This window comes from Brachyhypopomus gauderio, chromosome 5 (assembly GCF_052324685.1).
Source record: "Brachyhypopomus gauderio isolate BG-103 chromosome 5, BGAUD_0.2, whole genome shotgun sequence".
NCBI classification, from domain to species: Eukaryota; Metazoa; Chordata; class Actinopteri; order Gymnotiformes; family Hypopomidae; genus Brachyhypopomus; species Brachyhypopomus gauderio.
In genome coordinates, this window is record NC_135215.1 from 29651996 (window position 1) to 29666049 (window position 14054).

The window sequence follows — 14054 nt, forward strand, 5'->3', positions numbered from 1 at the left end:
ACTAAACCAAAAACGTGCCCCCCTTGGCATCCTGCATTGTTATTACATAGTAATTTCTGCATTTTTGTTGTAGTCCCTTTATGTGTGCTTATTTGCTGTCTGTGTTCCTTATTATCAGCAGCACTGTTGTAAAATAAAGAGCTGTTTGATGGAATAATGCAGATATTTCATTTTCAGTTGCAGCCGGACTGAGATTAAACTTTTCAGTTGCAGCATTTCCTTGATAGAAAATTATTAACACTTGCACTCCAGAATGTCTTTAAAATTTTTACTGTCTTTAACAACTACAAAAATATGCACGTGCACACACACACACACACACGCACACACACACACACACACACACACACACACACACACACACACACACACACACACAAAACCTGTGTACGTGTCACTTCCATGCTTGCTGTGTGGGGGCGGAACATCTGAAGCCTATATATTGCTACTTGACCCTGATGTAAGCCCCTTTGCTAGCAAAAGCTCACTGGTGAGAAGATCGCAAAATTATATGTTAGCATCTAAGCATAATCTAAGATGTCTGCCGAGTTTGAACTTTGTCCAGGAAGAAGAATCGGGGGCTTGAACCCTTGTTTCATCATCGCAGAGATTGGTCAGAATCATCAAGGAGACATTGAGATTGCCAAGAAAATGATTCGCATGGCTAAGGTATTGTCCTTGAAAAGTTTACAGGGTTTTTTTTTTTTGCTTTGTTTTTACTTATTAATTTTCAATTTTATAAAGAGGTACATTTGACATATAATGCTTAATTAGAAACATTTAATATTGGATCAGTTTGTTCACATAAATAAAACAGCCCAGAGCAATACTACCTGAGGAATATACATATTGTGAATATAATTAGCCATGAATTAAAGCTGCAGTTGTTAAATGCCACAGATGTGTATACAAATAGCATAGTACAAAAATAATGTGACCATAACTAATAAGATGTACGAGATGAACTGTAGATCTTGTTCCATTTGCTTTCAGTTTGGAATGAGTCAGTTATTCAGTCAGTTGCATAAATAAAAAAAAAGGCTCAACTCCTATATTGGAAAAGAAAAGCAAACAAAACAAATAAAACTATAAATATATAGTTTTTTAGGCTTTATAACAGACAGACATTGAAAAACAACTGTCTAAAAGAAATGTATTTCTCAGGTTTGTCTCCATTCACAATCTCTGTCTAATTTATTGTCACTGGTCCCATAGCAATCTAATTGACAAAAATAATAAGGAAATAATAAGGAAAAGACCTGTATGACCAAACAAAAATTCACAAATGAAGATCAAGTTCATTTTACAAAGCATATGGCAAAACAAAAATATTCCATACTTACCAAGTGTGTCAAACATATCCAAATCACTTTCAATTATGGTCTCCTCTAATCTCTTCAGGTCACAACAATTGAATTTCACACAGACTGACCAGTTGTACTCGCTAAATATGCTCTCGCTCACTCTCCTCCTCTATCTTCCCCCACCCATTCAGGACTGTGGAGCAGACTGTGTAAAATTTCAGAAAAGCGAGCTCAAGCACAGGTTCACTAAACGAGCACTAGAGCGTCCTTACAATTCTCCTCATTCCTGGGGAAACACTTACGGGGCCCATAAGCGCCATCTAGAGTTCAGCCATGAACAGTACAAGGAGCTGCAGACGTTTTCCAGAGAAGTGGGAATTTTCTTTACTGCATCAGGCATGGACGAGGTTATGGATTATTTCTATAGTATTATGAGTCTCAAAATGTATTATGTGATCTACATATAATCATAGCGAAAATAACAATTTGAGATGATTGTTTTTTTCCTTGAAAGATGGCAGTTGAGTTCCTACATGAAATCAATGTGCCCTTCTTTAAAGTGGCCTCAGCAGACACCAGCAACATCCCTTACCTTGAGAAGACCGCCAGAAAAGGTTTGTGTGTCTTACAGCTTCAGGTAGGGTTGTAAACCTATTGGAGTAAAGGTGGGCATTATACTGAGCAAGGTCCCTTTGAGCAAGGTCCCTCTCTCTATATATGGGTCATATAATCAAAAATCATTGCATTCAATTTTTTCAACATGGCACACTCTATTCACTGTAGTAATGGTGCATATTTGGACTTATATTCTAAGGCCGTCCCATGGTGATATCCAGTGGTATGCAGTCTATGGAGACCATGCACTGTGTTTATCAGACAGTGAAGAAGCACAACCCAAACTTCACCTTTCTGCAGTGTACCAGTGCTTACCCACTGGCCACAGAGCATGTCAACCTGCGCATCATCACAGTGAGAATCTCGCACTTGTTATAGAGACTTGGTGCCATTATGCCCAGAGCTTCAGGGACAGACTGCCCTGAACTAAAAAAAAAATCCTTCATTGTTTAATTAAATTTAAACATCCATTAGTCAGTCAATTGTTCTCATTAGGTGGGAAGGTTATTTGCAAACCACTTTTATAACACTGCTATTTCTTCCTGCTACCAAACCTGCCATACTGCCATGGAAGATCATAGAACAGAATAGGTATGCATACCTCTGTTTGCTCTCCGATGCAGGAATTCCAAAAGGAATTCCCAGACATTCCGATCGGCTACTCGGGTCACGAGGCGGGCATCAGTGTAACCATTGCCGCAGTAGCCCTAGGTGCAAAGGTCGTAGAACGTCATGTGACCTTGGACAAAAGTTGGAAGGGAAGTGACCATGCAGCGTCCCTAGAGCCAGCTGAGCTCAAGGCACTGGTGAAAGAAATCCGAACAGTGGAACTCGCCATGGGTTCACCAATCAAGCAAATGCTTCCATGTGAAGCCTCCTGCCACAGCAAGGTCTGACCACAAATTTAAGTACTGCACTTTCATTTATCTTTCTGTTGTTCATGATTATTGAAAGTCTTTGGCTTTACAATATAGAATATTATGCTATCAAATAATAATCACATTAGATTGAAATATTCAATTGTGGCTTATTTCTATACTATTGCCATTTTCAATATCATTTGTTTTAATAGTTATTATTAATAATAATAATAATAATAATAATAATAATATTGTTTTTCTGGTTTCAGTTGGGCAAGTCAGTGGTGGTGAGAAGAGCAGTGCAGAAGGGGACACAATTAACCCTTGACATGCTGGGAGTTAAGGTGGCAGAGCCACAAGGCATACCACCCCAGAATATCTTCAAGTTGGTGGGAAAGACAATAATTGTGGATGTAGAGGAAGATGACACCATAACTAATGACAAGGTTAAAGAATGATTATTATTTAATTTGAACCAATCATCTTTATTCAAACTCATTACAGCTTTTTAATGTTTTTTTTCCAATGAAAATTGGACTTTCCTTTGCTCCTGTGATTATCTGATTTCTCTCCTATGTGTATTTTAAATTTTTTATTTTAGTACTAATTTTTTAAGGTAATGGAAGGCTTCCATTAAATCTACTAAATCTTGAAGTATAAAATTATATTGAGGCTTACTAATAATTCCTAGGATAGGTGAATGTAGCTCAGAGATTTCTTATATAGTCCTCACTGACCCTGAGACATTTCTATATTTCTATATTTCTTTGTTCCATTCATTAACTACTGCAATATTTTATTCTTTATTATTTCCAAATAAAGAATATTTTACATACTACTTGCATAGCATATTAGAATAACATATCAGTTTAATGAAACATGTCCATACTGTTGTTACTAGTGCTACTGCTTTTATACCAGTATGTCAAGTTGGGAGATAAACAAACAAAGAAACAAACCAAAAAACCCTAAGTAAAGGAAAATGGCCCAAACTGACATGAAACAAACAGCATAAAATAACCCACAACAATAAGTGAGTTTCTGACACTGGTTTTGAAGAACTAGAACAAAACAAAGCGCTTGGCATCTCTGAATTACATTTACAGCATTTGGCAGACAGAGATACTATAATCACATATGACAGTAGTCTATAGAATGATAAGCAAATATCTACTTAGCTAGCTAGTTTTATATTGAATAAATAATGAACATTCTTGAACATTCTAGAAACAGCAGAGCGACCTGCAATAACGTATTTTTCAAATGTACTTTATTGCAATTTTTATTGCAAGTTTCAAGAATGTTCCAGAAACATTTAAAAATATATTTCTTAATATAAAATATAGCATACATATTAACATTTATTTTAACTTTTAGGTTTGTTTGTGCCCAAACTAAGTTTTATACACAGATGGGTTAGCATTTATGGTAGTGGACTTTGAAGTCTGAAGTATCTTATCACAACAAGTAGCTAGCCTATTGCTAGCTACAATAAAAATCATGATAAAAATGGAAAGAGGAGAATCCATCGTGCTGAAAAGCTGAGGCAACACTCAAACAGGCAATAAAAAACACCAGTCGCATACACTGAACGAGAAGATGATATGATGAAATTGCTCTCTATAGAGAATCTCAATAATCTGGTTTATGAGGATAGATGTCAGTTAAAATGCTGCCTACGTAAACAGTGCCTACGTAAACAGTACCTACCTAATCACTGCCTACGTAGGCAGCTCATTATGTTTTGGAACAGACCCAGTGTGTATTGAATCTTGGACATCAATTGTCAACACTGGCCTAATTTCAAAACACTTTCGCAAAACACTCAATGTCCTCTTTATATGCCAATATAAGTGTGGAAAATAAACCAGCCTTATCTTGTCCGTGAGTCTTCTTAAGTGTATTTGGTTTGTTTAACATGTCTTTGTTTAACTCTTTGTTAGATTTGACCCATGCCTGCCTATTTGACCCTGAGGCCCCGTCCACACGACGCCGGAGGTTTTTAAAAACGGAGGTTTTTGTCTCCGTTTTCAAAAATATCTCCGTCCACACGATCAGCATTTTCAAAAATATCTACGTCCACACGACGCCGGAGATTTTTAAAAACGGAGGTTTTTGTCTCCGTTTTCAAAAATATCTACGTCCACACGACGCCGGAGGTTTTTAGCCTCCCGTCCACACGAAAACGGCATTTTCGGTCACCGAAAACGGAGGTTTTTGAAAACGCCTTCCAAGGTGGAGACTTTTGAAAACTCCGGTCTCGGCGTATTCGTGTGGACGGGGAAAACGCATGTTTAGGAAAACGCTGACGTCACATAGTGAGTCTGCGCATGTCTTTTTTTTGTTTACATTCGTTCAGCTTGTTCAGCATGGATACGCAGCTGATACGCAGCCGTGAAACGCTGCAATTAACATGCCAGCCCAGTAGAGGGCGATCGTACTTCCCACAGAATGACATCAAAACACTTGAAGAATCAAATTAAATCAAATATATTTGTATAACGCTTTTCACAACACATGCCACAAAGCGCTTTACAGGATTTACCAAGTTAACAATACTGTAGCGTGTAGTGCGGATGATTGATTCAGGGAACGAGCCATTTTGAATACTTGCTTTCTTTATTAGAAAGCAGCCCTGTTTCAACTCAACGGGTAATGCTTGTGAACTCGGACTTACTGTGCGTTCACACCGAAAGCGACGAGAGCGACACGGCGACCGGAAGTCATTCATTTTCAATGAGAGTGAGCGACACCCAACGACGCGACGCGGCGCGACGCGAAGTGAGCGATTCGAGCGACGCGAACAAGTTAAGCTTGGCTGAAGATGGCGGAGTGAGTAGACGCTTTCTACCGAGGTCTGCACAAAAAAGTTCATGAAACGCGGTATAACCCTGACTATTTGATCGCTGGCACAAATAGCTCTTTAAAAGATAACAGACACAACAATTACAGCAGAATGCCCAACCAGAAGGGAGCAAAAAGAGGGCTAGAAACCTCCAAATCCAGATCCGCATCAGAGAATGCCAATGAGGCCAATGCTACAACCGGTAACGCGTTATTTGATAGCTGCCACGACTACGCGGCATCTCCGATAACACTGACAATGAATGACGAGGAAGTTGACAACTTTCCTGACCTCCCCGTTACACCTCTGAAATCTCCAGCTCCTAAGAAGATGATGTACGAACGCAGCTGCCCTAATCCGTCTGCCACTAACGAGATAATATCCAGTCTGTCTGCGCTAATAAACACCAGATCTGATAACATCGAGAGCATGGTGAAAGAGAATACGCTAAGGATTGAGGGTCTCAAAAAAAACTATTGACTTTGTCTGCGCTGAAGTGAAGGAGGTGAAGGGAAAAGTGAAGGACCTGGAAAAAAAAGTAACAAGAGAGGAAGGGCGGGTATATAACTGTCAGCAGAGGTTAGCTGAGTTGGAAATACTCCAGGAGATGGAATCTCAGACTACAAGGAGCTGAGGAAATGGAGAAAGAAGATGTGCGAAGAAAAGTGATAGACATTTGCCAGTCAGTTTTGCCAGAACATAAACATAAGCTGACCGAGGCCATCGATACAGTTCACCGACTTGGAGCCAAGCGACCAGGAAGCACCAAACCCAGAGGAATCATCATTCAGTTCACCTCTAGAGTCCTCAGAGATGCAACATGGAAAGCTGCCAAGACATCATCCTACCTGAAGGACAACCACCTGAGATTCACTGAGGACTTATCTAAGGAGGACAGGGAACAACGCAATAAACTATGGCCCATGATAGATAAAGCCCGCAAGGAGGGTAAGCCAGCCTATTTCATTGGAGGTCGCGGTTTTATCAGCGGAGCAGAAGTCCTACCTCCTCAATAAGCATTCTCCTTAGCTTTAAAGATAACAATTCTGTGAACTTATTTACACAATGAACCTGGTCTATACTTTTGACTACACTTTTGATTCTCTTTTAACAATTTATATCTGCCCTTAGTTATTATATCATTCTATTTAAAAAAAAAAAAAAAAAATACTTACCTTGTTGGCTATTTAGTCAGGTTATTCACTGCTCGATTTCTTAAAGTGTGCAGCACCCGGTCCCCTTTTTCCCTGTTCTGTGAACACAGCCTTAGCTTTAAAGACTTATTACTTGTTCTCTTTGTTAATTTTCACTAGTAACTTTGTCTCTTTCATTAGTTTCTCTTAACGCCAGGGGTTTAAGACAAACCTGTAAACGCAAAGCATTATTCTTATTTGCTAAACAACTTAAAACTGACTTTTGTTTCTTTCAAGAGAGTCATTCCACTTCTGCAGACAATAATTTCTGGAAATCTCAATGGGGAAATGAAATCTGGTTGTCTCATGGTTCTGAGCGCTCCGCGGGTGTTGCCACATTTAAAAATAATTTCTCTGGAGCTATATTACACTCTGACTGCGACACCCTAGGACACTACATATGCTCAGTAATTGGTTGCCATCACAATACCTTTATTCTAATTAATATATATGGTTACAATAAAAAAACTGAAAATGACAAACTATTTGAGTCTTTAGAAGAAAGAATTACTTTATGGCTTTCTAGATACCCAGACTCAATCCTTATAATTGGCGGGGACTTTAACATTGCCTTAGATGATACGATCGATAGAGTGCCTCCAAGGCAACAAACCTCATACAGTGCCAACTTAAAAAATTTTATGGAGAAATTCAGTGTTGTTGATATTTGGAGAGAAAAATCCCCAGATGCCAAAATCTTTACATGGAGCAATAAAACAGGATCTAGGCAATCCCGTATAGATTTTTGGCTTATCTCTAATTATGTTAATAAAGACAATATAGCTGTTAATGTTCTGGCCACCCCTCTTACGGATCATAGAGCTATTCACATTACCATCCAAATTTGTGCTCCTGATAACACACATTATAAATGTTCTTACTGGAAACTAAATAATTCCTTGTTAAAGCATGATATGGTGAAGGTTCAAATTAATAAATTGATTATATATTATTGGAATAAGGCTATCAAGGAGGGGTCCTTCTGCAGCAATTGGGAACTCTTCAAGTTTGAAACCGGAAAATTCTTAAGACAATATGGGAGCCGAATTTCTAAACTGAGGAAAGCTGAAGAAGCAGATATTATAAGTAAGATTACCTCTTATTACCGTAAATCCCCAGAAGAAATAATGGAGGAAGATAAGTTGAATCTAATCGAACTTCAAAACAAACTGGATGTCTTATATAAACATAAGGCTGAAGGCGCCTTCATTAGATCTAGGAAACGATGGTTAGAGGAGGGAGAGCAAAACTCTGCTTACTTTTTCAGGCTTGAAAAATACAGATCAAAATCAAACTCTATTTATCAACTAAACATTAATGACACTATCTCCAACAATCCTAGACAAATTGCTACATTTTGTGCAAAATTTTACTCTGACTTATACAGCTCGAAATATAATGAAGAGATTTCTGTACCATTTCTTAACAATATTCAAAATTTAAAAACTATTAATGTAGACGATAAAAACTATTGTGACAGCCCTTTGACCATGGAGGAAATCTCTAAATGCATAAATGCATTGAAGGCCAATAAATCTCCCGGCACAGATGGTTTATCTGCTGAGTTTTATCAATCATTCTCTAATCATATAGCTCCTTTTCTCCTGCAGGTTTTTCTAGAAAGTATAGAGAATAACACTCTTCCTCCTACCCTGACTCAAGGTCTAATAACGCTCATTCCGAAACCTAACAAAGATTTACTCTCTATTGATAATTGGAGACCTATATGTTTACTCAATAATGATTATAAGATTTTAGCTTTAATACTTACTACCAGAATTACAGAGGTTTTGGACACAATTATTGATGAGACACAGTCAGGCTTTATGAGAAATAGGCACATCTCTAACAATATCAGACTAGTTCTAGACCTACTCGATTACTCATATTTGTTGCCTGATGATAGTTTTATTCTCTTGCTGGACTTCTATAAGGCATTTGATACAATTGAACATCAATTCATTTTTCAATCTCTGGAAAAATTTGGTTTTGGTCCCTTCTTCTGTAACACTATCAAAACATTATACTCCAATAGTAATAGTTCTATCAAAATGCCATATGGCTCCACCCCTAGATTTGACCTGAAACGAGGTATTCGCCAAGGATGTCCCATTTCACCATATTTATTCTTACTTTGTTCACAAATTCTTGCAACTCATGTCTCCAATAGTGCTGTACAAGGAATCACTATAGCCGATAAAGAGCTTCTAATCAGTCAATTGGCTGATGACACCACAATCTTTTTAAGGAATGCAAACCAGATCCCTCTCGCCTTAGATATGATTAGTGCCTTTTCCAAGGCCTCTGGTTTATGTCTAAATTTGAACAAGTGCGAATTGCTGGCAATTAAAGATAGCCCAGCAAATATTATTTGCAACATCCCTGTTAAACAAGAAGTTTCTTATTTAGGAATTTTAGTCTCTAAAGACCAAAATTTAAGGTGCTCTTCAAACTTTACACCAATTATACAGAAAACCAAAAATAAACTAAACCAGTGGCTGCAGAGGGACTTATCTCTTAAAGGTAGAGTATTGATCACTAAAGCTCAAGGATTATCTCGATTAACATATGCTGCTCTCTCCTTACACTTAGATAACAAAATTGCTAAAGATATTGATTGCATGCTCTTTAATTTTATATGGAAAAACCGTACACATTATATTAGAAAAACTGTTGTTATGAATAACTATGATTCAGGTGGTCTTAATTTTCTGGATTTCTCTACCCTCAATCACGCTTTCAAAATTAATTGGGCTAAACACAGTAAAGAGTTTTCTTACGTATCCGTCTGGTTTTCGCGTTCTTCTTTAATTTTATCTTGTCCACTACGCACATGCTACTACCCCACACCCCAAACCTAGACCCATGACATCGTGGGGTCGTAACAGACGTAATCTAGACTAACAATAGAAACCAATACAAAGCGAAATATACTACAAATTGCACAAATACTAAATGCGATGCCATTCGCTCGCAGAGGTTTAAATGACGCTGATGGCGTGTAGGAACATTCACTGATAACCATACATCTATAATAATAAACCCTTTAAATTTAGTGCTGTCGTTAACGGTCTACCACTGTAGATTCACGTACCCTCCTATAATCTTAATTCGACGTTATCGCTAAACAGTATTCTGAACTAGTAATATAGAGCTGTCTAGCTGGATGTCGGCTAGTATTTCACTCAACATAATTTTTAAACAAAAGTTATGAACCATCTTCATTTCAACAAATGGCGATTCGGAGCTCGTCGGGATGATTTTAAGCGAGTGGCCTATACGCAGAGTCACACAAGAGTCTTTAGATGTCTGTCAGCAGAGGCAGGCGGCGTTTCTGGACAACGGAGACCACAGTCACGCAGCACTGGTCACACTAAGGGCGTACTCACACTAGGCACGGTTTGCTGGATCCGTGCTGGGGCCCGGTTACCCCCCCTCCCCACTCCCCCGCTGGCCTGCACTCACACTCGCTTCAGCAACCCGGCCCGAGCACGCTTACGTCATCACAACGCCGCTTTATTTGGAAAAAAGCGCGCTCGCACAACACTATAGAGTTCACGATTCTCTTTTTATTGTATTTTTGGAGTCGTTTTGGGAGTGCAGAAACACGGTGCAAGCACAGATTTATCGATAATTTAACACAACGATTGTCTGCTAATCGCTTTGCCGCTATGACTGTTTAACGTGAGCGTCGCATCACTGATGTCATGTTTGAGTTCCAGCGAAATGAACCAATCAGACGAGGCACCAAGCGGGCCCGGGCACGGATAGCGCTCACACTAGAAGCGAACCGTGCCCGAGTCCACATGAATCGTGCCCTGGCCCACCTCTTCAAAGCGGGCCCGAGCACGGTTAACTGATCCGGGCCCGGGCACGGTTGGAGCGCTCACACTAGCCAAACGAACCGTGCTTCGGCAGGCAACCGTGCCCGGGCCCGGATCACAGAGCCTAGTGTGAGTACGCCCTAAGTGCCACGATTATGTGGCAGCTGCCACAAGGTGCCATTTCTGGGTGGCACAGTGGCAGGGGCGGACTGGGGAGAAAAAGTGGCCCGGGAGTTCCTGACAGACTGGCCCACTAATATATATATATATATATATATATATATATATATATATATATATATATATATATATATATATATATATATATACTGTATATGAATCTATACATGGCACGTAGTGTATATGATGGCGTTTATTGTCATATGGACAATATTAATTCCAGCAATATTATGATTACAAAGCCACATAGTGGCTTTTAAGTAGTCCACCAGACGTTGCAGAGGCGACAGCAGTACATTTAAAATAACATGTTATCTACAATTTAAACTGCTGTATGTTTTCGTAGTCTGGCCCGGATTTTCTGGGACAAGTTGTTTTTTTTCTGATCTCCGCTGCACACCGTCAGCCCGCCCAGTCCGCGGCCCGGTCCAACTCGTTCATGTGTTTACAGGCTCAGTCCGCGGCCCGGTCCAACTCGTTCATGTGTTTACAGGCTCAGTCCGCGGCCGCGCTGAGCAGGTTAGTCTGACTGGAGCGGGGGAGGTAATAACACCGTTAAACAGCAGCGTGACTACAGGCCGGGACCGCAGTGCGCGGCAGTGGCTCCTCCACGGGCCGAGTTAAACCACCGGCGGCCAGCGGCCCACTAACCCATCGGTCCACCGGGGAAATCCCCGGTAGCAATGTATGCCAGTCCGCCCCTGCACAGTGGTCACTTTCGTGCTGCTTACATTCTACTTACACGCCAAACAGGGACGCACTCTTACAGGAAATTTAGCAGAAAGACGCGCCTCTTAATGACCTCTGATATGTTTTGTGATTGGCCAAATGCAGTTCGATTAGCTCTGAGTTTGTTTGCTCATCCTACGTATCCCGGATGAACCGCATTTCAACCTGAACCTGAATTTCAACCTGAACCTGAATTTCGACCCAAACCTGAATTTCGACCCGAACCTGAATTTCGACCCGAACCTGAATTACGACCCGAACCTGAATTTTGACCCGAACCTGAATTGCGACCTGAACCTGAATTGCGACCCGAACCTGAATTTCGACCTGAACCTGAATTTTAACTCGAATTTTTGCATACCTGCGAGGATTTTACAGACTGTTTTTTCAAGTAATAATGATTTCAGGTTCAGGTTCTGGTGACACTATAATAGCTCCATACGGGAGTGATATTGTTTCCAAAACCTCTGTGTGGATAAATATGCTACTTTCTGGCCCTGTAAAATTCAAGAAACTGCATGTTTGACCAGAAGTGTGAGTTGGGCGTACCCCACTATGTCTCTGGATGCTACCAGTGACTTTTCTGCAGCTGCTATCGCGCACACACACACACACACAGGGGCAGCTTGACTGCCAAGGGGTCTAGTTTTCCTGAGAAGTAGGCTACCTCTCTCTGTCTGTCACTGTGGGCTTGTGTCAAAACAATTGTCATGCAGGCTCCTTTAAAGTCAACTTTTTTTTTTGCCCACCTCTACCACCCCATCTTTGGAGGACAACTTTGTTTTTATGTACAGATCAAATGATAACAATTCTGTATAATACAGTACAATAGTGATAATAATTGGGATTAGGTGGACCATAAGAAGATAGGAGAAGAGAAAAGAGGGGGAGAGAAAGTAAAAAGGGAAAAGACTGAAGGGCAGAAAAAAACCCCCAGCTCAAATGACCACTGCAATGATTCACCAACTGCTGCTCCTAAAAGAAGAGCAGAAAGTGTACCTAAGACATACAGCACAAATGACTGATGTATGTGTGAATGTGTGTGTTTATGTAAGTGCAACATACGCTAAATGTATGGAATGTACTTACTAGCAAGAGTAGAAAGTTGTGACAACATTCCCCCAGAGGCCAGAGGCAGGCAGAGAAAGACCTGGGAATCCCACCTGCCTGCGGCCCCTCCAGGAGCCGTGGAGTCCCAGGGCCGCACTTCCCAGTGACCCCCGCATGCCCACCCCAGCGGGTGGGAGAGGGAGACCCCAGACAGCACCCTCCCAACCTAGGAGCGCAGGCCCAGGGAAACCAGAGGAAACAGAGCCACCCCCCCGCCCCCAACCACGGGCCAGCAGCAAGGCCCCAGTGCCACACGCCCCCGAGATCCACCCATCACCCGGCAGGGCCCCCCTCCCACCTAGGAGCCCCAAGCCACCCCAGACCTCAACCGCCCAGGGGAGCGAGCCCCCATATATACACCCCTACATACATATACACACCCCCCCCTATATACACCCTCATTATATATACACCTACACACACACACACACACACACACACACACACACACACACACACACACACACTCTCTCTCACCCTCATACATATATACACATATATCCACAGAAACATATACACTCCCACATACATTCATCCACACCCATATGCACTCTTATGGACATATATGCACCTACAAATGTACGTACACATTCACCACAATATACACACACACACTCATATATACAACCCCCTAAGTGAGCCCCACATCGCTTTTACCTTGCCCCCATAATGCTGCAGGAACACAGGAACAGTTCTGAGTTCCTCTTCCTTTTTTTCCTGACAGGGTAAGGGAGGCGGCTAAAAACATACCAAGGGGGTTAATCAGTTCCACTCCCCGCCAGCAGGGGAGTTGATAAGGAGCCGGGTGCATCCACACCCTCCTGCTAGGGCTGAACATTAAGTTCCTGCCAGGAACTCTCTCCTAATCGGTAATGTCAGATATCTCTATCATCCATTCACAGATGTCCTGCCATTGTGATTCCTGTGCACTTGCCAGTGACACATGGCGGGTGAAGCTGGCGGCGGGGGGTGGCGGTGGAAAGGTGGCGCATTCCATTGCCTGGCATGCTTCCGCATACTCATCATCCCTCCTTTAACACATCCATGTGTCAATATTTCATACAGGGAACCCTTTCTGGTCTGCTGTGGGAGAATCATTGTCAGTACATTTAATACACACGATGTTTTGTCGGCTGCCTCGTCTGCTCATTTCCTAGAGAGGCAGAAACCTTGTTGTTAGTCTGTACTTCACATTTACACAGTGCTATTTGTTTCGGGAGGAGGAGCATTGAGAAGTTCAGCTGTTAATTTGTGATGTGTGATCACCTTGCCCTGCGCCATTTTGCATGCTCCAGTTGGAGCAACCAGTTTAGCTGCCTGTGCTGAATAATGCTCTGGCAATGGTTCTGATTTGATTGTGTCGTGGTGTAAAACAACTGCATATCCTACAAAAT

At 41.2% G+C, this 14054-nt stretch overlaps 1 protein-coding gene across 1 annotated transcript; it reads left to right on the top strand.

The window, feature by feature from the left end:
* The first annotated feature begins 332 nt into the window (after positions 1 to 332).
* Positions 333 to 3529, top strand: LOC143515060 (N-acetylneuraminate-9-phosphate synthase-like). Its single transcript, XM_077006966.1, has 6 exons — positions 333 to 669; positions 1496 to 1711; positions 1819 to 1918; positions 2119 to 2273; positions 2543 to 2809; positions 3049 to 3529. The coding sequence occupies exons 1-6, from the start codon at positions 538 to 540 to the stop codon at positions 3235 to 3237; spliced, it is 1059 nt and encodes a 352-aa protein (XP_076863081.1). The 5' UTR covers positions 333 to 537; the 3' UTR covers positions 3238 to 3529.
* The last annotated feature ends 10525 nt before the right edge of the window (positions 3530 to 14054 follow it).

What these genes read in the sequence shown, in the direction of transcription:
- LOC143515060 (XM_077006966.1), top strand. Translation starts at nt 538, where the DNA reads ATGTCTGCCGAGTTTGAACTTTGTCCAGGAAGAAGAATCGGGGGCTTG. An exon ending in AAATGATTCGCATGGCTAAG is followed by an intron (nt 670 to 1,495) that starts GTATTGTCCTTG and finishes CCACCCATTCAG; the next exon opens with GACTGTGGAGCAGACTGTGT. An exon ending in AAGCCTCCTGCCACAGCAAG is followed by an intron (nt 2,810 to 3,048) that starts GTCTGACCACAA and finishes TTCTGGTTTCAG; the next exon opens with TTGGGCAAGTCAGTGGTGGT.